The sequence below is a fragment of the Anarrhichthys ocellatus genome, unplaced genomic scaffold (genome assembly GCF_004355925.1).
Source record: "Anarrhichthys ocellatus isolate YVR2014 unplaced genomic scaffold, GSC_Weel_1.0 scaffold2, whole genome shotgun sequence".
NCBI classification, from domain to species: Eukaryota; Metazoa; Chordata; class Actinopteri; order Perciformes; family Anarhichadidae; genus Anarrhichthys; species Anarrhichthys ocellatus.
The window spans coordinates 3591715-3617068 of NW_022280032.1; the positions used below are offsets into that span (position 1 = coordinate 3591715).

At 41.2% G+C, this 25354-nt stretch overlaps 3 protein-coding genes across 6 annotated transcripts in view; 1 reads left to right on the forward strand and 2 right to left on the reverse strand.

Annotated features, from left to right (window-relative positions):
* mfge8b (milk fat globule EGF and factor V/VIII domain containing b) overlaps positions 1–1855 on the reverse strand; it is a 19468-nt gene extending 17613 nt beyond the window's left edge. For all 4 annotated transcript variants that reach the window (XM_031866416.1, XM_031866407.1, XM_031866399.1 and 1 more), the window contains exon 1: positions 1674–1855. In XM_031866416.1, coding sequence (XP_031722276.1) covers positions 1674–1743 — 70 coding nt within the window. In that variant the 5' untranslated portion in view covers positions 1744–1855. The remainder of the gene's footprint in view (positions 1–1673) is intronic.
* A 4736-nt stretch (positions 1856–6591) lies between these two features.
* On the forward strand, positions 6592–17365 carry abhd2b (abhydrolase domain containing 2, acylglycerol lipase b). Its single transcript, XM_031863248.1, has 11 exons — positions 6592–6683; positions 7088–7156; positions 7948–8178; positions 8898–9073; positions 9528–9695; positions 10347–10530; positions 10667–10759; positions 11163–11264; positions 11424–11493; positions 12227–12311; positions 15287–17365. The coding sequence occupies exons 3-11, from the start codon at positions 7967–7969 to the stop codon at positions 15661–15663; spliced, it is 1467 nt and encodes a 488-aa protein (XP_031719108.1). The 5' UTR covers positions 6592–6683; positions 7088–7156; positions 7948–7966; the 3' UTR covers positions 15664–17365.
* Positions 17366–17906: 541 nt separating this feature from the next.
* rlbp1b (retinaldehyde binding protein 1b) lies at positions 17907–25222 on the reverse strand. Its single transcript, XM_031863271.1, has 8 exons — positions 23842–25222; positions 22837–22880; positions 21459–21587; positions 20670–20874; positions 20275–20453; positions 19959–20117; positions 19544–19654; positions 17907–19376 (listed from the first exon to the last, which is right to left on the reverse strand). The coding sequence occupies exons 2-8, from the start codon at positions 22846–22848 to the stop codon at positions 19248–19250; spliced, it is 924 nt and encodes a 307-aa protein (XP_031719131.1). The 5' UTR covers positions 22849–22880; positions 23842–25222; the 3' UTR covers positions 17907–19247.
* Between the last annotated feature and the right edge of the window lie 132 nt (positions 25223–25354).

Below are 25354 nucleotides of genomic sequence, written 5' to 3' on the forward strand. Positions count from 1 at the left end.
CTGTGACGGGCGGCCAGAGGTGGAATCAGGAGAAGACGAGTGGGGAAGGAGAGTGTGGTTGATCAAAAAACCCTCTGTTATGACTTGTCCCAGGTGCACAGTGGAACTAGTCTAGGTGAAAGGTCAGAAGAGGAGGACATCGCCGAAGGGGGGAGAGACTTGGGGTAGAATGGAGGTATAAAGTAATGAACAATGCTATTGTGAAGTGAGTTGACTCCGGACAGCTCGGTTTACTTGTATACTTTCTGACGCAAATAAATCTGCGTGAACTGAAGAAAATCCAATCTCTGGTGTGTTCTGGTGTGTTCGTTACAGAGTTAGTAGTGAGATCCTGTGGCGTCTCACCACGAGTCAGATAGAGAACAGTTCCTGAGCCAGCCGCTAGGTAAAGTCAAAGAAGTTCATATCAAAGTTAAGCAGAAGAGCTTTTGTTTATCTGTAAAATATATATATTTGATTCTGTAACTTGTTAAACTGCATTAATCTCCAAATAGATCAATGTCCTGTCGACCCCTAATGATGTCACATGTACCTGCAGCATTGGTCAACACAAGCCGTGGAAAACATACGACACTGCTATGCAATATGTATTGTTCCGTCAACTATAGGGCTATGTTTCTTAAAACAACTTAAAACGTTAAACATGTATTTGTTTGTTTATTTTTATTTATTGCTATGTATTTGGGTCAATTGTGTTTTGTTTTTCTGTCTGTATCGGCAATCTTTTCACATGTGGAGTCCATTTACTGATTTTGAAATTGCCTCGTTAGATCTCATATTGAATGTAATGTGGTCAACTTTGAGCTTTATTTATGTTTTATACACTTTCTTGCACATTTTCCAATAAAAATCTTAAATAATGAAAAGATCCCTGACCTCTGGCAGCAAGCATAAATCCATGAGGCATTAAATGTTGACTGTTGACTCTGTTTCGCAACTCAAAAAGCCCAAAGTCCAAAAGAAATACATAATCTGTCATTCACACAGCACCAATGCAAGCCATGAAATCTGCTCTTTGTCAATGTCCAGCAAAAAAAGCTCTAAATGGAACAGGAGTACTTTGACATTTGGAAAATACATCCTCATCACACAAAGAGAACCACTTGTGTGACATGTGATGCCTCGTCCCCGGTCTGTGAGCGGAAATGGAGGTGGGAGAATCAGGCCGGTTTTTACCCTTTGTACATTGCCCTAAATGTGTTTGATGCATGGACATGCAGACAAAGCCTACTGCCACCGGCACGAGGTTAACACTGGACAAGAATAATAGCCAGCCTACATGTGTCGTGCGCTTTAAAAAGGCCACTCTGCACACACAACAATATGCCCTGAGGTTTTATTTCAGTAACCATATATTCAGACATAAAGAATGTCTGGTCTAACATTACAAAACCTATATTATCGATTGCAAATTATTCTTTTTTTGTATACTTAAATTGTGAATTACTTCTTAACCTTCAACTGTCTAATCTTGCAGTTTCAGAGCCAAACAATGTTTCACTTCTCACATTCCCACTCAGTCAAATGAAGGATCGCTTGAACTTGAGCACCTCGGAGAAAGAGCAACTTTAACGTGACGTGACGTGACGTGCACCCCCCCCCCCCCCCTTCACTGCAAAGGACGTTAAAGGCGGAGGTTTGACCTGTAAACAAGCACAAAAGAGGCAACTTACCGTTCACCCCGAACACCAGACAAGCTGCGAAAAGTTGCAGCCAAAGGACGAGACGTGTCTGCTCCTGCATGGCTGCCGTGTTGGTCAGTTGTTGATTATCTTGTTGTTCGTTTATTAGCTCGTTAAAGGGACGAAAGGAGGAGCGCAGCGCGCGGGACTTTTATCGCTTCTGTGGCTCGAGCTTGTTGTGCGGCTCTGAAAACAGCCAGGCAGCAGGAGTAGAGCAGGAACACGTGCGCCTCAGCTCCCAGCCAATCACGGCCTGACTTTTTAATTGTAACTCCGCCCCCTCCCGGTCCCGCTGTCGGTGACACACACAAACACACGCACACACACGAGCGCACACGCACCGAGGGCAGTATTGAAACAAAGAGAGCGTTTATAGACAATGAGCTGCATCTCATTAAATGTCTTGATTACGATCTTTGATATAAAAACACTGAGAGGAACATAATTGTTCCCCCATTTTGCCAGTTAGTCACATTTAATCTGTGACTTAATTCAGTGTTTCCATGCGGTTTCTTTGGGCAAATGTCTACAAGAAACCAGTGCTGAAATGTAAAACTCAAAGTTACTTAGTTATTAACTAAGTAACTTTACTTAATTGTAGCCGACTGTAAAGATGATCTGACAGTATACTTTCTTGAGTATTTCAATTTCATGGCAAGAAGAGTGCAAATATAAAGACAATACAATAAGGTGCAAAAACATATATGCAATAAACAATGCCAGAAGTATGGATCATAATGTAAACGGGTTAACTGGGTTACATGTAAGTGCAGCACATGATATATTGCAGACATTTATTTGATAGCTATAGATAGTGAGATTAAACATAACATATGAAGAGGTCATAAATCATTACCAATTTGAACTGACTTTTACTTACAGGATTTCTACTGTGGTGCGAATGAATACATCCTCCACCACTTGAGGAAAGACACTTTTCTTTCTGAAGTTTTCATGTTTTTGTGAAGTGGTGTTTCACATATGTGGCATGAATATACAAATCTGTGATGTATGGGATTTTACTTAACATGTAAATAATCTGAGAGCTACATAGGGGATTTTACCATTCCACACAATGCGGGATTACCAACTGGAAGTTTGTCACTATGAATAGTCCACACATTGAAATATGTGCTTTTTTCTGTTTAGAAGCTGATTAAGACTTTGCATGTTTAATCAACATTTAGATTAAATTGAAAAGGCCAGTTACATCAATGTCTCTGTGAGTGTGTTCTTGTGTTGTTTGCCTATTCTCAAATAATTGTGGGAAAATTCCCAGATGATGGCACCATGCATGAAATCCTCCGAAATGCAGATTAAGGCCAGTGTTGTATTATGGAAAGCATAAAAAAAGGTTCATCTGTGGGCGTTTCTCAAGCTGAGATCCAGCAGTGGGTCAGAGCTGATGTTCGTGCTCTCGGAGGGAGTGGGCGTGAGGCGAAACATTGTTTTTAATGAGTGTGAAGGGATGTCCAAGACCCTTTCAGTCTTTGACCTCATTCTTCTTACACGCATGAATATGGTGTGTAGTTGTTATTTTTCCATCCTGCTCCAAATAGGAGACAAAAGCAGACTAAATATAACAACAGTCACATTACTGTCAACTTTAAGGATATGACACCTGCTTAAGTGTCTCTCTGCCTCTTATCTTTACATTTCTTTTCCCTGGGATTTAAAATGTGGCACATTTTTACAGTAGCAGCAACAACGTTCTCAGATGAACTCTACTTTGATTGGCGGTGTTAAAATGCAGCCTTCTGTAGCTATAGTAACGCGTCATAAATGCAGCTTAAAGTGGTCTCAGAAGAAAGGCTGCTGTGCTCCGATGCTGTGCTCTCATCACATCGGCATGCTTCGTTCGTCTCTCTGTTCTCTTGCACATTTAGATCAAATGCAGTTAAAAAAAACTAACTCTTCAAATCATATGCAGTGTGAAACTTATAGACCTTCTCACATGCTTCCCCCAGATGACCTTTTTCACATCAAAGCTATATCTCAAGCTATATGGAGCGATACCAAGCTCCTCTTATATTCCCACTGGTTAGTTAGATGAGGTCGAACAGAGGGTGAGTATACTGATGGACTCTGTGACCCCAACTTCTACTTGATGAGATGAGGAACATAGAAGTGAAAAGGAAGTGAAAGTGCATATTTCTCTTTAGGGGAAATCTGGGAAACATATGTTCTTCTTTCGGTCCTTTAAATGCCCCGAAAATGTAAATATAGAAGGTTATTTGAGGTATTTTCTATCAAGGCAAAGTGAGGATATGCTGGGAAATTTAAAGCAGCAGTATCATAACAACTTCTTATGTTAATATGTTATGGAATATGAGTAATTGAGAGCTTGCTGAAATGAATTAGCTGCCCTTATTGAACTTTTATAAGGAGAGCTATTCCCTTATTGAACAATTCCTTCAATATCTAAGAACTGTAAAGTCTCTTTGGAGCAGGTTTATACTTATTTGAATGCCATAAAAATGCTGTTGTCAGCAAATCAGACTAGATTACCAGCAAGGCCAAGCTGGGTTATGTTGTTGTAATTTTTGAGCAACTTCTGGCACAAGAATTTGTAGTATCTTTTCTTGTCTTAACACTAAAGTACAATTTGAACTGAACAATAAGTGCCCTAACGTGACCCCAGTATTGTTACTTTATCTCGAGCACTTTATTTTGTAGCTTTCGGTCTAAAGGACCTTCATCAGAGCGTATACAGGGTTCAGCTGGAATGGCAGGTGTAGAAACAAACAAATCACATCCCAATCACTGTATGCAGAACACCTGTGCACACCCTGGTGGTAGAAGCTCCGCCTCCTGTCAATTAACCATCAGCCTAATGTGTGATTGTGATTTAGAAAATGTGGGAAGTTGATCTCAAAATGCAGCTAGTTTTTCCATCCTGTAGCTAAAGCTTCCATGATGTTGAAGCGCACTTCAGCACAGATATTTAAACCCCTCTTGGTTTCTTTTTCTGAGTGTCAGCATAATCCCTAAAACTTTGAAACTCAACTACTTCATCCGTACAGTCATGAAACCATAAGAACAGTCATGTGCACTGTGGGCTGGTTGACATGAAGCAGCCGCCAAATGTGGTGAGACTTCACAATGGCAGTGTCCTGTGATGTTCCTCTTCTATTAAACAAAGCCTCTTCTCATGACCGACTCAGCACTAAGTCTGAGCCAGAGGATGAGGTTAATGATGGCGAGAGGGAGCTTCAATGTGACAGAAGCCTGTTTGATCCTAATCCTCAGTGTGGAGCGCAGCATAATCCTGTACACTCGAAAAAACCTTGTGAAAATGTGATTTACCAAAAGTGGAATGCTACTCGAGAAATGTGTCGAGTAATTCAGAAATCTATAACTGGTGTGTATGAATTTTCACTTCTGTCTCCTGCACAGAAACATGATCAAGTCCTCTTTCACTTCTGCCTCATCTGGAAGCACAAATGAGGATTCACTCTTATGAACAACATCACAGTGAAAAATGATGGAGGAGGGGAGTTTACATTCCTGTCACGTTATTTCTTTGGAAAAACAACAAAAGTTACAGTTCAACTGAAACCTCAATTTCGTCGTTCATTGTTCACAGATGTTTTTGTTCACAGAGTTCCGGACTGTGCCAAAACCGAATGGGTGAAACAACATAAGCTGAAGTGTAGGGTCCTTTATTTAATATGGACAAATGATACTATACGGTGTATGTACAGGGAATACTGGATTGATTGGATGACAAACACACAATAAAAACATATATTTTTTTAATATTCTGCACTTAATTTTGTATTTGTGCTTTTTCTTTTAACTTATGGTGTTTTATTATGAGTAAGCATCAACTTTACTTTAAATAAAAGTTGAATTTCTGTGGTTTGATTTTTTTTAAAGACACGTGGCTGTATTTGTTATGAAATTAAATATTTTAAATATAAAAAGTATTTTAACTAAGCAACACAAACCACTAACACACTTCATCATTCGTGCGATTTCTCACGTGTTCTCACTACATTTTAAATATTAGAATGGTTTGGTAATTGTGGGTTAAATTGCGATGAAGTAATGTGATGGGCCTGGAAAGGTTATTACTTCCAATGTCATATTTTCTCCTAAATACAGTGTCACCATGTCATAAACACATTATAACAAACCTATAATCAATTTTAGAACGATCCTACACAAATATCAGTAAGAAAAACTATATTAAAAGCTCGATTAGAGCACTGTGAACCACTCATTGGTGGATGGCGCCCTCCAGTGGTCAAATCACTCAATGAAAGAGGGTCTGACTGATCCCTTGAAACTGAAGTGACATTAATTACTGCCCCCAGTTCCATTTTGTTTTTAAACCGGCTTTAAATATGCAATAACCATGTTGTTGTTGTAAATCCTACATAGTCTGCATTTGTGATATCTCCTTGCGTAATAACTGAGTCTTGGTAGTGAGTTTATTTGATCTTAATCAACTATAAGCCACTATAATATCCGTTATATGGTCACTATTTGTGTGTGCGATTATGTCAATGTGTTGTATCTACAACTGTTATGTGTGTCACTGTGAAATAGAAGCTCACAATGGTGGCGGACATGTATCTGCCCAATTAATAAACCACAGCATGTAATGAGACGGTTAGTTTCTCTGTAGTAGGAAGTAAGCTAACCCGCTGTCCGTCATGCTGCCTTCATGTACGGCCGGATTTCAAACGTAGAATCGACGAGTACGGAAGCTCCAGCACGTTAGGGCTCAGAAAGTGGTTGCTTGATTCATACATAAGCTTCCATAACTGATTTAATGTGCAGGTGATAGATATTAAAAACCTTAAATCTTGTAAAAAATATGTTGTTTTTATTGTTGGCTCCGGTAATACCTAAAACTCGGAGCTTTATAAGAGCACTTGAATGCGCCCTGAGTTCCCTGCTGGCCAGTCGCTCCCTCTGCTGTAAACAGACGGTGAGCTCAACTCCAGTTGGATCCGACCAGAACCTGGACAAACTACCCCAAAAACAGCGATGGTAAGACCGGAAATGTTCCCCGTGTACTTTTAAACCTACATTATGTACTTTACGTAAAGTCCATGTGGTGTTTGTGTTTGTTGAAGCCTCCAGCTTCACCTCGAGCCACTTTTTAACGCTACCTGAGTGACAAAACAAATTCTTCAACAGACACTCAAACCGAGGACACTTGTTTTTGATCTTATTTAAACTAACCAGGAACACAGCTGGCTGTGTGTTCTATTCTATTCTATCCATTTCTACTTTTTGTAAGTTCCGGTTTTTGTCGTTCATGCATTATAAATGGTTCTAAACGTGACATTTCCGCAAATGACATGCTGGTTTTGTCTGTTTTTGTGTTTTTTCGCCCTGAGGGCCTGAAACCAGCAAGTTTTTACAACTGAGCTTAACTGTTTGTTTTCCAGCACTGAGGGAGCATCGACGGAGAACAAGGAGGGACCACGACCACTGCGTTTCCTTCAAAGTCACACAAGGTGGGGAACAACTTTTTAAATCAATAGAGGGCATCTCCGTTAATTATTACTATCATCAAAAGTGGCCAAAATAATTGATGCATGAGTTTAAAATGGTCAATGTCGGTATCAATGCTTTGGAATTAAAGCACCCAATACCCAGTAGAGGAAATCAACGCAGTGAACTAAATCACTGTACTTAACTGCAATTATGAGGTACTTGTACTTTACATAATATAAATTATAAATTATAAAGTGAAGAACACGTTTAATAGTATATTATTCTATAATGAGCCATCCTGGAAAGAGTACTTTTACTTTTAGTACTTTCAGTATATTTGATGCCAGTACGTTTGTGCTTTAACTGAAGTAAACATTTGAATGCATGACTTTTACACATAACTGAGTTTTTCTTGCTACTTTTGCTCAACAGGATCTCATTATTTTTTCCAACTCTGTAAATACCTGATATTTGGTGCCAATATTTATGCATTGTGTGCAAGTCATTGCAGGTCTGTTGCAGAAAGTCTGTTTGCGGGATCAGAGATTAGGATCTGCAAACAGACTTCAGACCAACATGAGTTAGTAAATCTTTCCAGACTACAGTATTGTTTCAGGGTTAGCACGTCTCTAAACTAAAGCTCACGTGCTGAGGAAGGCAGAGCCCAAAACCATCACATCCAAATATCTAAAGTTATATTTTTATTGCTCATTTTTCAATCTTAACAAATGTCAAACTACTGTCTAGAAAACACTCCACCTCCTGTAAGCTCATGCAAGTGAAATGCTCTCCTAACATGCTGTGCATGCAGGTCCTCTCCTGTGTCCACAATGACCCTCCTCGAGGACCCGGACATGGGCAGCTTCGGCCCGGAGCTGCCGGCCATGTTCGATGGCGTGAAGCTGGCAGCGGTGGCAACTGTCCTCTACGTCATCGTCCGCTGTCTGAACCTGAACAGTACCACAGCACCACCTGAGGTCGGCCACCAGGACACACCGCTCGGCCGCTACCTGTACAAATCCTGCCCGTTGCTGACCAAAGAGTGAGTGTTAACTATCATGTAGTCTCAGTTTTAAAGGGAATTACTCAGCGAGTAAACTGTATGGTGGCCTTCAGGGGACATACAAACACAAAGGGCTCTCCAGAGCCAGTGTTTTGGTTTGTCCGTTCTGGGCTTCTGTAGAAACATGCAACACGGCAGACTCTGTAGATACAAACGACTCATTCTAAGGTAACAAAAACACAACAATTCGTAGTTTTCAGGTGCTTACACACTGATGAAAACGTTATGAATATTATATTCACTTCTGCCAATAAATCTCCCTAAATCCTACACACTGTTCCTTTAATACTTCCAGGCTATTTCACACAGTTAGGAACAATTCTTAGCAAAAGAGACTATTTGACACTCACTCAAATCCAACCACTTGAGACAAGACAGTACATCATTTTAAAGTTATGCTGAATGTTGTTGGCTTGAGACCCGCTTGATTCTAACACATTTACAGTTACACAGGAATAAGGTCACAAGAGTTGCATGATTTGGTGGATAAAAACGTCAACCACAAATAAGCAATCTTGACTGACGGTGCCTGTAGATTAGTCTGCCACCTCCTTTAGCTGGAGTGGTATGTATGTATGTATGTATGTATGTATGTATGTATGTGTGCCTGTCTGTGGCGCAATACTCTGTGCTGGAACATCTTCAGGGTGGATGTTAACAGCTGTGATGTCTAATATGGAGCTGGTATGTCTCTTCAGATACATTCCTCCCTTGTTGTGGGGTAAGAGTGGACATCTCCAGACGGCCCTGTATGGCAAGATGGGGCGTGTCAACACTCCGACGCTCTACGGGTTCCGCAAGTTCCTCCCGATGCCGGACGGGGCCACAGCCACCTTTGACCTCTTTGAAGCTCGCGGAGATCACAGCACAGGAGGTCGGTGGCAAATACCGGTCGATCTGGTGGAGCACCCAAGCAGCCGGCTTCGGACTTTCTGCATGTTTAGGATTTAATCACACAACCACTAATCTTCTGTCTTTTTAAAGCTTATTTTTGTAAGAAAATATCACCAAATATTGATTTTATTGTCATGTCTTTCCACCTGAGTTTTACGTGCTTGTTTGGATCGCGAGCACATCACCCTGAAGTAACTAGCAGCTCATAATAATAATAATAATAATAATAATAATAATAATAATAATAATAATACAGTACAGTATGCAAAAGCTGGAAGACCACTAATGAATCCCTAGAGCTGCGCATTTCAGCCGCCAATTAATTCAACGCACGCACGCATATGGCATCTACTTTTACGCCCACACATGACTCCACTTTGTATGTTTGTGTTCCCTCCTGTGTGCGTGTGTGTGTTTGTGTGTGTGTGTGTCAGATGACGTTACCATGGTAATCTGCCCTGGGATCGGTAACCATAGCGAGAAGAACTACATCCGTACCTTTGTGGATCACTCCCAGCGGCAGGGTTACCGCTGCGCCGTCCTCAACCACCTGGGAGCCCTGCCCGACATGGAGCTCACCTCGCCCCGCATGTTCACCTACGGTAACGAGGGAAACGTCCCGCGGTAGACTTACGAAGGACCGCTTCGATGAAATGTCACAGTTCAAACCGTGATGGGGAAGATCCCTTCGTTGCGTATCTGATGTTGCTTCTCTATAAAGTGAGGAGAACTAAGATTAGGGGAAGCAAAACGAGGCAAAGTAGATTTTAATCAAAGTTGTGACATAGAAACAAAAACTGAATTTCACAAACTTTTTTTCATACTTAAAGGCAGGGCTGGTAATCTTCTCCAGACACAATTTAATATTTTAGCTCTCATTATATCCTCACGGCAATCAATGAGAATAGAAATACATAAATAGATACTCTGCCAAAAAACAGAGAAATAAATCGGATATCTGTGGCTGTTGCAGGACGCCGCTAGCTACGATAGCCATGTTTGTTGTTTACGTTCAGTATAATAACTTTGGGGGAGTGACTGAAGGGACGGGCTGTCAGTGATGCCGACTTTCTCACTTTGGGGACTTTTGGAGCCAGCGCTGCTCGCTACTTTCATCGGAAAAGAGTTGGCAAAATTAGGAGTTTTCAGTTGTATAATTTTTAAATCTAGCCGACTCTTGCTAGTTTACCAACCCTGTGTTATTGTTGTTATAGTATTCCTCACAGATATTAAAGTGTCTCTCCTTCATTCAGGTTGTACCTGGGAGTATGCCGCCATGGTGGGCTACATCAAACGAGCGTTTCCTGAGACGCTGCTGGTGGTTGTGGGCTTCAGCCTGGGGGGAAACATCGTCTGTAAGTTCTTGGGTGAGAACCCATCCAACCAGGACCGAGTGCTCTGCTGTGTCACCGTCTGTCAGGGTTACAGCGCCCTCAGGTTGGTGGATGGAAGGACAAACAAACAATCAGAACCAGGACTTGATATGAATAAAAATGCATAGATTGGGATACTGGAGAGGAGCTCAGTTGTTTTTCCTACCTTTTTTTTTTAGAGTATGCATTTGTGTTCGCAGAGTCCAGGAAACGTTCCTCCAGTGGGATCAGTGCAGGAGACTCTACAACTTTATGCTGGCGGACAGAATGAAGACGCTCATCCTGTCACACAGGTGGAGAAACGCAACAACCGTTTCTGAAGTCAGAGACGTGTTAATCCTTTCTACTTTGTGTCATTTCATCACACACAAGTGGCAGCATTGCTTTATTCTGATTTAGTTTGTCAGAGAGCAAAGTCTTGGATGTATTGAGTCGTTTCCCTACATTACTTATTGAAGTAGATTTCTGCAGCAACTCACCAAGATCAACATCCATCTAGACTGTCTATTGGTCAAGTTTAGACAAGAAATCCATGCTAGATGTCAGAAATAGGCTAATGGTGTGAATTCCAGCAGCCATGAGTTGCTGAATTATAAGAAATGTCTCTGACACCGTCAGACGGGGCTTACCAGCCACTCAAAGATGCAGCTTCTTGCCCCGATTTGTCTAAATACCTTTATTTGTATTGTTCAACAGGAGCAGTTTGCTCGGCCTGAACGGCAGCAACATTGGTGACGTGGACCTAAACAGACTTTACGCAGCCACGTCTCTGATGCAGATCGACGACAGCATCATGAGGTGCGGGGAGTTTGGGTGGATTTGATGTTTTGATTTGGCTGCTGGTGGCCTCCACGAACTCTCCAGCTCTTATCTCTGTCACTGATGGTATCTTACCTGGTTTAAATAAAGGTTTATTAATAATAATAATAATAAGTTATCACACGATTCGTCCTGCAGGAAATTTCACGGCTACAGCTCCTTGAGTGAGTACTACGAGAAGGAGAGCTGTTTGAACTACATCCACAAAGTGAGTGTGTAGATGTTTACTTTGATATACTGCTAATACTACTACTACTACTTTTACCTCTGCTATGCCTTCAGTCACTACTGTGTCTACGCCGGTATTACTAGTTCTACTGTTACTACTATCACTACCTCTACTGCTTCTACTATTACTACAATATACTTATTCTTGCTACTATAATACAGCATTGACAGCCTGCCTCTTAACCTGGTCGATGCGTCCTCACTGCTTACAGTAATTGTGTGAACATTGCTTATTTGCTTTCTTCCCGAGAGTCGGATGAGAAGATTAATACCACTCTCAAGTCTTTGCGTAAACTATGGAGTTAAAAATCAGGGGGAGGGGATTAGCTTAGCTTAGCATAAAGACTGGAAGCAAGGGGCAAAGAGTTAAAAAGATTAACTACATACCAGCAACTCTAAGGGTCCATAGTTATCACATTGTATGTTGTTTATTTAACCTTTACACAAAATTAATTTACTGTTTTTTTTACAGTTTGAAAATTAGAGGAAGTTCTGTGTTGGGTACTGATTTTACTACTACAGAAGAAGTTACTACTACTACTGCTGCTGCTGCTGCTACTACTACTGCTTCTAATACTTTTACTGTTGCTACTACTGGTACCACTGTAGTACTATTGCTTCTACAACTACAGTACTACACTGACTAACCCTCTACTTTAACATCTTCTACTTATACAAAGTCATTCAGAAACAAGTTGTTGTTTCATCTCCAGGTCACTGTGCCTCTCTTCCTGCTGAACTCCTTAGACGACCCGCTCATTCATCCATCGCTACTGGAAATACCACGCGCACTCGCAGGTTTGTGTTCATTTCTAACTATAATAGTTATGAATGGTGTCAGTAGCTTTAATATATTGCTTTGGCCATGATTTAGAGTTATTCAATTACAATATTTCATGTGTTTTATCGAAATGGATGAAAAGTAAACCTGACACGGAAATATTAAAAACATGTATTCAGCTAATCTTTATGGCGAAGTCATTTTTATTGGCTCATAAAAAAACATGTTTTGGTAGAAAAGCCTTCATCAGAGTGTCATGACTCAGATCAAAGGCTGTAGAAGGGATAGTTTTGAAGTGAGGGTTCTGATGTATTCATCCATAGTCAGTGTATTACTGACAGTAGGTGATGGTCGACATGTTTGTAGAATCACACGGGAGTTACCGAACGGAAAGCAAGCAATGTACTGCTGTGGACGGGGCCAGCAGCAAAACGTATTTTAGACACTTAAGAAAAATCCATATCAGGTTAAAGTCCCGCCAAACTCCATTGGGGGAAAAAAACTGTATTTTAACCAGATTTTTAACCTGGCAGAACCACTGGAGTTGCTGCATTTATCAGTTATTTAATTTGTGTGACTTTGGCTTGGTCGCATTCACCAAAGTCACAAAATAACTTTGCTTTAACTTAGACCATAGATTTAGGCAGCGGCAGACAAGCAACTCTTGTGTTCTGCGAGTTAAAATAAGCTTTTTTTCCAAAGGAGTCTGGTGGCTTTGGCGAAAGTATAGAAAACGGCTTCAGTTCCCCCTCGGTAACATAGACTGCATAGCTGTCTCACAGCAAGGTAAACCAGCAGAAATATTCTCAATATAGAATTCATGTAAAGGTATATTCAGTTTTTAGGAGGGCCTTTGTCTCAGGTGGCTAAAATACATTTTGCTGCTGCCCTGGCCATCAACAGTACATTGCGTTCTCTCCGTGCGGTCAGTCCTACCTGCTCCATGAGTGCAGACTGTAGGCATCTACTGTAGGTAATATGACTATAATTACCTCAAGTACCTCATACAACCCCACTGAACTATCCCTTTAAGTAGCTTTAAAAACGGCCTTAGTACACTGTTCAGAAAGTGTGTCGCATGTAAATGCAACATATAATAAAACGATAATGTTCAAGAGCAGTCATCTGGAAGTTTGCAGTATGACCTCATCCACACACTTTATTATGCGGAGGAGTTGACTGAACTGTTGCTATGGCTCATATTTGTTTGTTTTGGGTGTTTCCTAGAGAATGACTGACTGCAACAGTCAAACATTGTCTTCACAGCGAGACGAACGGAGACGAGTGTTTGAGTAAATGCCCCCGTTGTCCTCCCTCTCCCCTGGAGCCGGACACTGGGGCCGGAGTCTTAAGTGTCGATAAAGTCTTGTCGCAGCTATCTGCTCAACAACACCGCCCAGCCCAGACAGTCTTGTTGAATTTTTCAGGGCCATGTGATACGACTAGGCTGTTGGATTATATATAGCGAGGTGTGGGTGTGGGTGTGGGGGTGGGTGGACCTAGCCTTGTCTTGCCTCTGTGGGTCACATGCTCTGGCCCCTATGTGTTTAAATCAGTGTGAGTAATGACCTAAACCCTGACAAGTGAAATTCTAAACTTGTCTTTGACTTCAAAGGAGTTAGTACACGTGGCTAGTTTTTTCTTTACATGCTTATTATTAAGTTAGAACTGTGTTTTCATTTCCTGAATTTAATAATAATACTTACCTGTGTAGACCTCATGCACACAGGAAGGGAACCCACTGAAAGAACAAATGTTGCTACAGGATTTCTTAGTTCTTGAAAATTTGCCTTCTCTCTTTTGTGACAATATTCTGTGCATATGTGTGAATATGAGCGTTGTTTATGTGTGTGTGTGCATTTACAAAAGAAGAGCTAAGGTGGGTAGAGAGTGTAGGTGGTGTAGAGTAACAGAAAGGGAAAGGAGGGCGGTATATTTCTGTGCAAATTAACTTAATAAAGTGCAAAAAGCTAAAATAGTAAAGCCAAATACTGTCCTCCGAATCCCCAAATATGCTTTCACCTCCCTGTTAATGTTTTAAAAGTCAACAGAGTTCACAGTCTTAGTTGCCACTGTTGGGCTTTATAAAATCAGGGAGTGTATCTTTGATTAATGATAAATATTTAAGTAAAGCTCCTTTAGTTGTGAGCCAGTGTGTTCTTCAGGAGCCGTACTGTACAGTTTGGTGAATATGATTTGTTGGCTGATGGTTCTAGTCGGTGAATTTAAACTCTGTACAAACAATGTCATGTTTGGCTCTGATGATCGGTTCATGGCTTCAGTAGTGTTTGTGCTGCTGGGATCACGTATTTTTTTTTAAGGCCAAGCCCAGAATTTTAGCATCACACTGGTTCCCTCGACAAGGAGCCAACAGATAGATACACTGATTATTGAAGAGAATTGTCTCTGCGGTAAACAAGTTTATGATACTTACAAGTTTTGTTCATCAAGATAATCTTCACAAATGAACATCACTTTTATGATTTTTGAAGTGTGAATGAAATCAGCAGGGATAGAAAGATGTTAGGCTACAAACTACACCACGGTGGCATTAGTGCAAGTGTACACAATGAGGCGGACCAGTCGTCGTGAGGACGTTTTGTAATCTCATTTAGACACTTTTTAGCAACTTCCTGTTTTAAGATATTTAAAAGCTTCAAAATTCACAAGAGGGGTATTTACTGACGTATTTAATCGTAGAACAAAACTTAAAATATCTTAAGCTTGTGTTAAACACAGACTTTATTTCAGACGTATAAACAAAAGAAAATTCAAAACTTTGACAGGAAACGGGAAATGCAAACCCGCCCACTCATTCCTGCAGCACGAACGAGCCCCAACGTTTTATCCTGTTAAAGTTACTTCTCCTGTGTTTACACAGCTGTTTGTCACGATGAATGGGCTGGCACTACATTAAGTGTTAGCCATACTTCAATAGTAAATACTGCAGAGTTAAAGATATATATTATCTTGCCTCTCCTTCTATTTGTAGAAAAGATGCCCAACGTGATGTTCGCCCTGACCCAGCACGGAGGCCACCTGGGCTTCTTTGAGGGAGCCATGCTGTTCCCTCAGCCCCTCACCTGGATGGACAAGGTCATAGTGGAGTACGCCGACGCTCTCTGCCAATGGGAGAAGAACCGGCCGGCCTGTCAGAGGAGCAGCCACCAGGACATGAACTCCTACCTGAAGAGAACAGGGGTAACAACCAGTGAGCAACATAACCTTCATAGAAGTCTGGAGACTAAACAACAGACCAAAACTACAGAAACAAGCTCCTCTGTTTGCTCTGCTTCAGCACTAACTTCCTCTAATGTAGGAAGTCTCTATATCGGATTGGAAAAGGCGAAGTTGGAGTGGACGTGCTAAATTATGTATTGAAACTCGTGTAAGATACCTGAAAATGTAACGCGACCCCATGTTGAATTGGTCCTTCCTCTTGTTCCCAGTTAACCTCCAGTGAAACACGAGTTCACCCTCTGCTGGCTTTTGGCAGCTGCTGCTCCTTGAGTCTGGAAAGCAGGGTGATATAATTAGTGGGGGGCGGTGGCATCAGAGGATGAATGTGACCTCTGACCTGCATGTAGTAAGAGAAAAAAGTTTATTTTTCTACATGAATAACTACTGAAAAATTCATATGTCATCTCGCATACAAATAACACGACTAGAATAACTGAAATATTTATAAAAACTGGAAATTTAACTCCTTAAACCTTTTAACCATAATATACTTTAAAATACAGCTGAAGATCCATCAGTTCTATTTTATTATTTTATATTAAGTGCCTAAATATAAATGTGAATTTGTAACACATTCATTTGGCTTCTCATGAATCATTGAGTAACTGCTAATCAGCAGCAGTGTGACGTGATTCATGGCTGCTCAACATCAACTTCTGTCGTGTTCAGTCAAACTGGAAATTTAATTTAATTAATATTGATATAATATGTTTCCATTAAGAGAAGTTTGATGTTTTCATTGCAAGAAAAATGTGTTAAATAACACCCAGTTTAGTTTATGTTGTTGAGGCATAATTTTGCTCAGTTTGTCTCCAGTTTGTCTCTTTGTATTTCCATTGTGTACGGTGGACCACCAGCAGTTATTGTTGCTGCTGACCTTCTGAAAAAGTCTCGGTTCAGGACAGAGCTGGGTCAAACTGTGTTTATGACAAAAAGCAGAAAAGAGAGATAAAGTGGGACTCAAACAGTGAGCGTATTGGATAAGAAATCCTGTGGACTCTCAATTCATGCACTTACCAAGCAAATGGACCAAAGCACTCTTCACTTTTCCAGAAAAAGTATCTCAACGTTGAGCTTTTTTTTTTTTTGTTTTTTTTTAAAGATTTTGCTGCCTTTTGGCCTCATGTGACTCCTTTAAAACAGGCATATGGCTTTGGCTCAAACACAATGGAAGTCTCATATTAGACACACATCTCCTGTTAACTTTGAACATGGGCTAATTGATACGTTTTGTAAATTATTGGGGTTTTTTTGGGGGGGTGTTAAGCTGCTTATTGCTACATACCGGATGGGTGGAGTTTGTCACGTGAAGAGAGGAGAAAAGACGGCAGACGCATGAATCTGTCACACAAAACGTACCTCTGTTTCTGTCTAATGATACGGCATATTACTACGAGAACTGTACTTATGATTATAAGTCTGAAAAATGAACAAAGTAAGAGGTGGAGTTTGTGTGAAGAAATCACTTGTGCTCTGCAGTTTGTTCTGGGCCTTTGGTGTGAATGTTTGCTATATTAGTCAGTTTCCTGTGAGTAACATCCTGTCTCCTGGAAATACATGCTGCAGACTCTTATTAAGTCTTATTAATCAACATATCAACCATCAGATTTAATGCAACTCTAATTCTCTGCCTTTTTTTAAAGCAGACTGTCGCCTGTATCAGCACCACTGTTGTGTGCGATATGTTTCGCCTGCACTTTACTGTCTTTATAGTTTTTCTTTATCAGCATCTGGGTGTAACGTTTATGATCTAATCTTAATGGGTTTTGTGCACAGTCATGACTGATTAGTCATATTTAAACTCACCCATGAATAAATGTTTTTCACATAGGGTTTTGGTCTGTTAATTGTAAACCTCTTAAGGTTTTCCTTTTCTATCCAGAGCATGTCTGTCAGTCCACCACTTTGTCCAGAGTGAGACATCTCAACAACTTTAGATGGATTACGATGTAATCGTGTACAGACGCTGTGTACAGCCGATGACTCCCACTGACTTTGGAGTTCCTGTAACTTTTCCTCTAGAGCCACCATCTGGTCAAAATTAAAAATGTTCTAAAAATAATTCCTGACCAAAAACCTGCAAAAGTAATGACATTTCCGCCAGCTTTAGTTTAAAAAAAACAACAATATTTTTCAGTGCTTTTGCACATACATTTGGGTATCTGGAGTGCCCACCAAGCCACAAAGTTTTGTGGCTTATTTCTGGTAGCAAATCAAAGCAACTGCCGCTTTTTGGAGGCTGAATACCGGTATATTCAGACCGTACGAGCGTAGTGCGGGTGTGTTTTTTTTTGAACATTAAAGCATGTAAACATGTTCTGGTAGAAACCCAAAATTCAAGTTTGAACCTGAAAATGAGCACATGTCCCCTTTAACTTTAGTACCAATTAGAAAATATGAGCATGCTAACACACTAAACTAAGATGCACGCTGACTCATTTAGCTCAAAGCACCACCTGAGTTCAGTCTCACAGAGCCGCGAACATTGTTGAGTCTCGGTCTCGTTTAGATTTGCAAATTGATGCAAAGACTACACCTTATATTCATATACAGTTTATTGTACATTTATTGACTTTTTTTTGGTGCACCAGGTAGCACAATGGGTGAAACATCATAATATTCATGTTGAAGAACAATCTAAAAAACACACGAGAGACCGGCACTTGTTGGCACATCAGCCTTGTACTTCAAGGAGAGACCAGAGGGTGGAAACTCAGAAAGCTGGGACCTGCCAGTGTTGAAACAAGCTGTGTGGGTGAAGTACGGTCCAAACAAAGCACAAACTAAAGCAGGCGGTAAGACCGCTCAAGTGACCTAACGGGGGTCACCCTGTGTGTTCTGACTGAATGTTTTCTCCATTTATCCTTCATGAAATGACATTAAAAGACTTTAATGTATCTGACTGGTCAAAGAATCAAACAATGTACTTTAGATTAAAGACGGCCACTCACTTTATTTCTTTTGAGTTTTATATGAAAATCAACTTGCAAAGGCTTGAAATCTGCTTTCGATGCGTAATCCACCACTGAGCAGGACATGTGGTCACCGTTATTATTCGATTAGTTCCAGTAATGCTGCTGTCAGCATTAAGACGTGTCCCTGTTGGTGACTTTTTCAGCAAACTCTGAGATCTCGTGTGTGTGAATCCGTAAAACGGACACCGAAAAGAATAATCTGAATTTACTCTTTCCAGAGCTTCTTTGAACACAACAGCAGGGAAGCATGAAAACACTGCCTGCCCAAATCTGCTTTACTGTGCAAAAATAGCAAATGTATCAATAAAACAAAACATGTTCTACATGTTCATTGTGATGAATTGTCTAAGAAGGTTGATTTTCACACTATGTTGCTATGAAGTGAAGTCAATGGTTGCCTGCAAGGGAGAACATCTTAAATCTTTTAGAATAATCTGCAAATATCTAAAGCAAACGCAGTCTGTAATTAATGATTTGAAACCAGTGTCTCCAGTCCCTCTAAGAGTAGAGATAAGGTAAGGAACATGACAAACAAATGGTTTGTACAGAACACCGTAGAGAAGTTTTCTGTTGGCCTGAGCTTTGTTTGGACCTCTTGAACACAACATGGACTCGAGACTTTCATTCATTTTTTTTCTTCTTTTCTTTCAACTGCACAGCTAGATTTGGGCTTTGGATATCCACAGGCTGTGGGGTTTGTCATATATAACGACCCTTCGCAGACGGAGGGCGGAGGTTTTAGTCGAACAGCTTGGCTGCTGTGGCCTTGCCGTCGTACTTTGAGCCTTTTCCATCGAATTCGGAGGGAAGGATGTCGGCGTCAAACTCCTTGTAGTAGTTTTCCAGCTCGTCTCCGTGGACGAACACCTAGAGCAAGGACAGCAGCTGTTAGAGGCGTTTGAGTATTTTCACCACCTGACTGTTGAACATGTGAGTTGTGACTGGTCCCTCTGACATGGTTGCATGTGATAGACTGAAGGGAGGAGCAGCGGTGTTGCAGTCGGTCATTAAAGGGCCGTGTTTGTCTGACTCACTCTCTCTAGCAGCTTGCTCTTCATGAGTGGCTTCACCACATTGTAGGTGGTGGTGAAGTACCAGGGCTGGTGGATGAAGTGCACGGCTTTGAAACGAGCAGGGAACGAATCCTGGAAGAACAAAAGTGACGTGGTTTAGTGACGTAATAAAACATTCACTGAAGAGGAGTCCTGCAGAAAGTACCAGTTGTTCCTGCAGTTAAAGTTAAATGCCTTGCTCAAGGTGATTCTCCAACCATTCAGACATGAGGAATAATCCACACAATCTTCTGAGAGGAATGCGGTAAGAATAAGAAAACAAACATATTTTCTGCTTAACTCTAATTTACCACCTTTTAAAAATAAGGCTATAAAAACCATCTGATCTCGGCTTTTCCTCCGCAGCTTTCATTTCCAGAACATCCATCCCCCCCACCTGCAACATGTCCACCATCTTCTTGAGCTCTGTGGGTTTGATTCCCGACGCCTGCTGCATAGTGAAGCCCTTGAAGTTCTCAATGATGCAGAACCCGTTGATCTGAGTCTCCTCGTTCTCCAGCAGCTTCTCCAGGATCACGCAGTAGGCACGCAGGATCTGAACACACACACACACACACACACACACGTATTTGTGATCACATTGTGTGACATGAAGAAGATTTTTGACAAGATCCAGTGGTGGAATGTAATTAAGTACATGCTTTTCTAGGTGCATTGTGGGATATGTTGTCGCCCAGAAACCCCCCACTTACCTCATCAAATGTGATCTCCTCGTAGTCCCAGTTCTCGATGTTGAAGAGCAGAACCACGCGGCCGTATTTGTCTCTGCTGGGCAGGATGCCGGGGTAGCCGGCCTCGATGGTGCTGCGTACGGCCTCGGGGGTCAGATTCTCAAACAGCTCGGGGTACTCCTTCCTGAAGCGCACGTAGCCTGGGTGGAAACACGGGAGCACATTCTGGGGTCACACCGGGCTCAACTTTCATTTTGTTCAATAACACTTTAGTATATTAATTCACCATTAGGGTCAGTTTAGCATGTTTATTATTGCTTTGTTGTGTTGGATTCATGTGGTATAACTAGGAGTTAGAGATTCTCTGGTGGGAAACATGCCGTCAGTATCTTCCCTTCAACCTGTTTCTAACGTACCCTTCATCAGGTCGAAGGCTCTGGGCACGTCGTACTTCCTGGCGCGGATAAAGCGGACCAGCAAACTGTCGGGTTTCTCCCCAAACGTGTCCTGCACCCCTTTGGCCAGGTCGTCACCCGCATCTGCCTTCTCCTTGATTATTCCTCGCAGCTCCTTCACCGCCGACACCTTCTTCTCATCAGTCTCGTTCAGCTCGTCCTTGGCCTGTAGGGAGAGCCAGACCAGACAGTTAGGCCACAGCCAGCTTTGCTTTTATACAGTTAAGTGACATAACTGTCGAAAAAAAGGTTATTTTACTAATGTTGCCAGAGAGGACTGTTTGACAATGCAATCTCATCAATTTGGTTTAATCTGACTCTCTAATTGGTCTTATCACGAGGACAACCACTGCAGTAGGGTTTGTGTTACTTAAGGGGAACAAAAGTTGTAGCAAACATCTGCATCACCAGGCTCTCTTTAGCTGCCCGTGTCTGCTGATGTTACACGATAAACTCTCTTAGCTTCATTTCTGGAGTAATCCTGGTCATATAGTTTAAAGGAGCAGTGTGTAGGATTTAGTGCCATCTAGTGGGGAGGTTGTAGATTGTAACCAACTGAATACCCCTCCACTCACCCCTCCCTTTCCAAGCGTACAGGAAAACTATGACTATTGAAAACAGTTATGAATATTATATTCCATTTCTGCTAATAGATCCCCTGAAGTGCTACGCACTAGCCCTTTAACAAATGTGAACTAATGTTGTGTCCTGATCTCTCTGACCTGGTGATGTGAGAACAGGTCTGGTTACCTTCTGCTTGGTGTGGTCCGGCAGGCTGGCGCAGGGTTCAAACACTGGCCCGTGGTCCTTGACGGTGAGACGCTCCAGCTTGGCCCTGAGAGCCTGCTCCTCCTCCGACACCATACGGTAAGTTCCACTCTGAAAAGAGAGTTTCGCCGTAAGAGCAGACGACAGCAGCCATTTTGACCATAACGATAGCTCTGTGATGTAATAGCTGTAAGAAAAGGCAGTGTGCTGCCTCGAGTACATTTTCCTTCCATTGTAGGATTTTAGGGCTCTACATAGAGCATGCTTATAATTAAGAAACTCAAATTATAGAGTCAAGCATTCTGTAGGTCTTTGTGAATATAGTACATCTTATTAATGCACTAGCTGATGTATGAAATACAACTGACAGTTAACAGCACAGTTACAAGGCCTGGATATCGTATTGTTTAGATACTGGAGCCTATTCAGCACCTGACTTTCGGTGTTACTAAAACAATACTTTCCGATCTAACAGTTTAACGACAGAGGGTGTCGTATGCTGTAGAGATTGTGCAGCCCTTTGAAGCACATGTGTGATATTGGGCTTTATGAATAACATTCTTGACTTGACTTGAAGCCAAAGTTCTTAAACGTTGAATGTATAAAAGACTGGAACACACAGACGCAAACACAACCTGACCAGGGCTCGACAGTAAGGTCTGCATTCTGAAGAAACTGGCAACTGAAAACCACTTTTTAACATGTAAAAAATAGGGACCGCAAACAGCAAAATATGCACGTCTAAATAAATATTTAAAAAATATTTGTTAGATTAGTTATTGCTGATACAGTCAGAACTGTAACCAGACAGTACGTTTGTGTGCACAGGCATCTGTAATAGAGACAATGACGGAGCAAATCAAGTTGTTTGACTGTGGGGTGAAAAGTTCGACGAACCCGTCAACATCAAAAACGGAAAACAAAACAAAACTATGTTGCTTTGGATGGATGTCAGTATAATTCACTTGGTTGTGCCGTGTGAGGATTAAAACGCGTCTTATCCACGCGAGACAGAACAAAATGCCTGTTCACCGTGTTGCAGCAGCAATAATCAATAGGTCTGTGTTTGATTAATCTCCCTCACGACTCACGAGTCCAGCAGAGCCTGTAAATACACGGTAAGGACTACAAGCAGAGATTAGCAGCTACGGGTTCTGTTGACGGCACTCGTAACAATGGGCTTTGGTTTTGAGAAATGTTGAGCTTCAGCTGAGTCCATGTTACTGGAGGATGAATAGGTATTTGACAAACAATCACAGACCTTTCCTCCCGTTACAGCTCAGTAAAGTAAAGTATCGATACTGATTAGTTCTCTCTGAGACTGACACAGTTTTGAAGAAGTAAAAATGCAAATACTTACAACCACAGCCATGTCTCCTGCTCTTTATATCAGTGTTGTACTGTCTGGAGGAAAAACAAAAAAACAAAACAAACAATTGACACACTGTGCTCCACTTTAATCCCCCTTCATCCCACCGGCTCTGCTGTCACAAGGTACCTTGATTCGGCTATATTTAGCACTTGCCCATTCCTGGATGGTTTATCAGGAGATTTAAGGTCGACAGTCTTTTGCTTTCATAATCAACAGGCTCACGGTGGCTGTTAAAGTTTAGACTCTTTATTAGTATCATGACGACAAATTCTGCACAACCATCGATGCTGAGAAATTTAGTCGACTATTTCTCAAGTAAAAATACAAAACACAAGCTAGCTCTTTGTAAGATATGCGACAGAAAATGTAATATCTTTGGCTTTTAGACTCAAACAAAACGAGCAGTTAGAAGGCGTCACCCTGGGCTTCAAGCCGCTTAGGTTTCCACTACACTCAACCTGCCCTTTATAAAACAAAATGAATAATAACTAGCAGATTAATCGATGAGGAAAGTATTTGTTAGTTGCAGTCCTAACAGAGAGGGAAACTGCAATGTACAGTTGTATGAACATTATTTTGAGTTGAAATTCTCAAATGCATTCATTGAGCATTCATGACTCATTTTAAAGTAAATGACTTGTACTATGTCTCTATAGCATATTCTATTAAAGACTCAGTTGATCCAAAGCTGCAGAGCTTTGCATTTTTGGGATTGTCGTCACAGCGGGAATGCGGCTCTGAAGCTCGTCAGAGTTGGTCCCATGATGCACCGACTGAGTCTTGTAATAGTCTTCACTTAATTACACTGAGCACTCAAATACCTCACGACACAGGAAGAACATTGTGTTTGGGAGTCAAAGGCAGCCACGTGTCCACATTTTCTTTGTTTAATGCCACTTTAAAAAAAGACACCCAGAGGAGCTGCAGAGATTCAGAGTCGTACAACATCTGAGGAAGAGAAGTGAAGCAGCATGTTGAGTAGAGGAGTCTTACCTGAGGCAGATGTGAGTCCCGGGGCGTCTGTGTGGAGCGAGGCGGACGGGACCTGTGATTTGTAGCGTTGGGATTAGTGGCGTCACACCAGATTACGTCCCACTTTTTTCTTTTCAATCAGCATAAAAGTGGCGGAGGGTGGGGGGAAGTGATGGCGAGGGAGATGTTGGCCAATGGTGGAGGGGCTCCCGTGATGAAAGGCAGAGCCAGCGCACATTTTGGATGAGGTCATTTTTTGAGTACACACTTTAAGTAAGAGGTGGTTTAAGGGGGTGGAGGGATTTGATTGAATTCCAAGGAGACTTGAGTGAAAAGTGACCATTGTGGCTGCTGATTTCCAGTTTAAGTTCTGCAACGTGATCTCGCTCTTGTGAGAGGTGGAGGTGTATTCAAATGGTCTGCGTCACATGTTTAGAGACGTGATGTTGATTGGGAGTTCAGGTTCTAATGTTGTGATACTTCTCAATGGGACCAGCAGCGATAGGAATTACTTTCTTTAATTAGTCTTTAATTTATTAAACAAAGGGCTGGGATTAATGTCAGAGATTGATACAAGATTACAACAGAAGAAAAAGAGACTATAAAAACAAACGTATATAAACAATAAAGTATTAAATATTAAGCGTATAAGAAGTATATATATATATATATATATAGTTTTGTTGAGTTGTGTGTGTTTTGGTCTGTAGTTTCCATCAGATGCATGCACTCTCATTTTTGCTACATAAACTATTACATTCACTCAGCAACTGATCGATTAATCGCTGCTATTTAGCAGTTCACTAAATATAATCGACATAAAAAGGTTTCAGACCAGTTTTACAATCTGGACGCTTCAGAAATCACATGAGATCTTTGCTTTAAAACGAGAGATCCATCATTCTGATTGAGGAAAAGCTTCAGAATCTACTGAACACATTTACACACACACACACGCCCAAAGGATTTTGGATTTAGATTTGGGTGCATTTATATCAGTCAACACGGACCCTAAACTATCCACAATTCCCTGTGATCAGATTAGTTCTCACATACACAAAGAGTAATGTTCAGGTTTATATAATGTGATCAATCCTGTGAGCACTTCATCTAATCGGACACACGTGTACTCAAAAGAGAAATCTCCAGATTAATCTCAAGTAATTGAGCAACAGAGGTGTGTGTGTGTGTAAACAAATTAACAAAGAGCCACTGGACGGTAAATACAACAGGGCGCTGTAATCGTAGTAATTGCTGTATTTTTTTGCTTTTGAGCTGCTATTGAGTGAAATGATTTTTCTGTCTTATCAATAATTGAAATACTGCAACAGTCGAAACATCCTCAGTGGTTAAATTAAACGTTTGTTAATGTTTTATCATTCACTGTTCAGAAACACCTTTGTGCATTAATTTACTAAGTAATCTTCCCTCATAACTAATAAAGCTTTGGGGCCCTCAGCAGGATCTTGTTTCAGGTAAAAATAGATTTAAAAAAAGGCTTTATTTGAATTAAAATATGTAATTTCAGTTCACT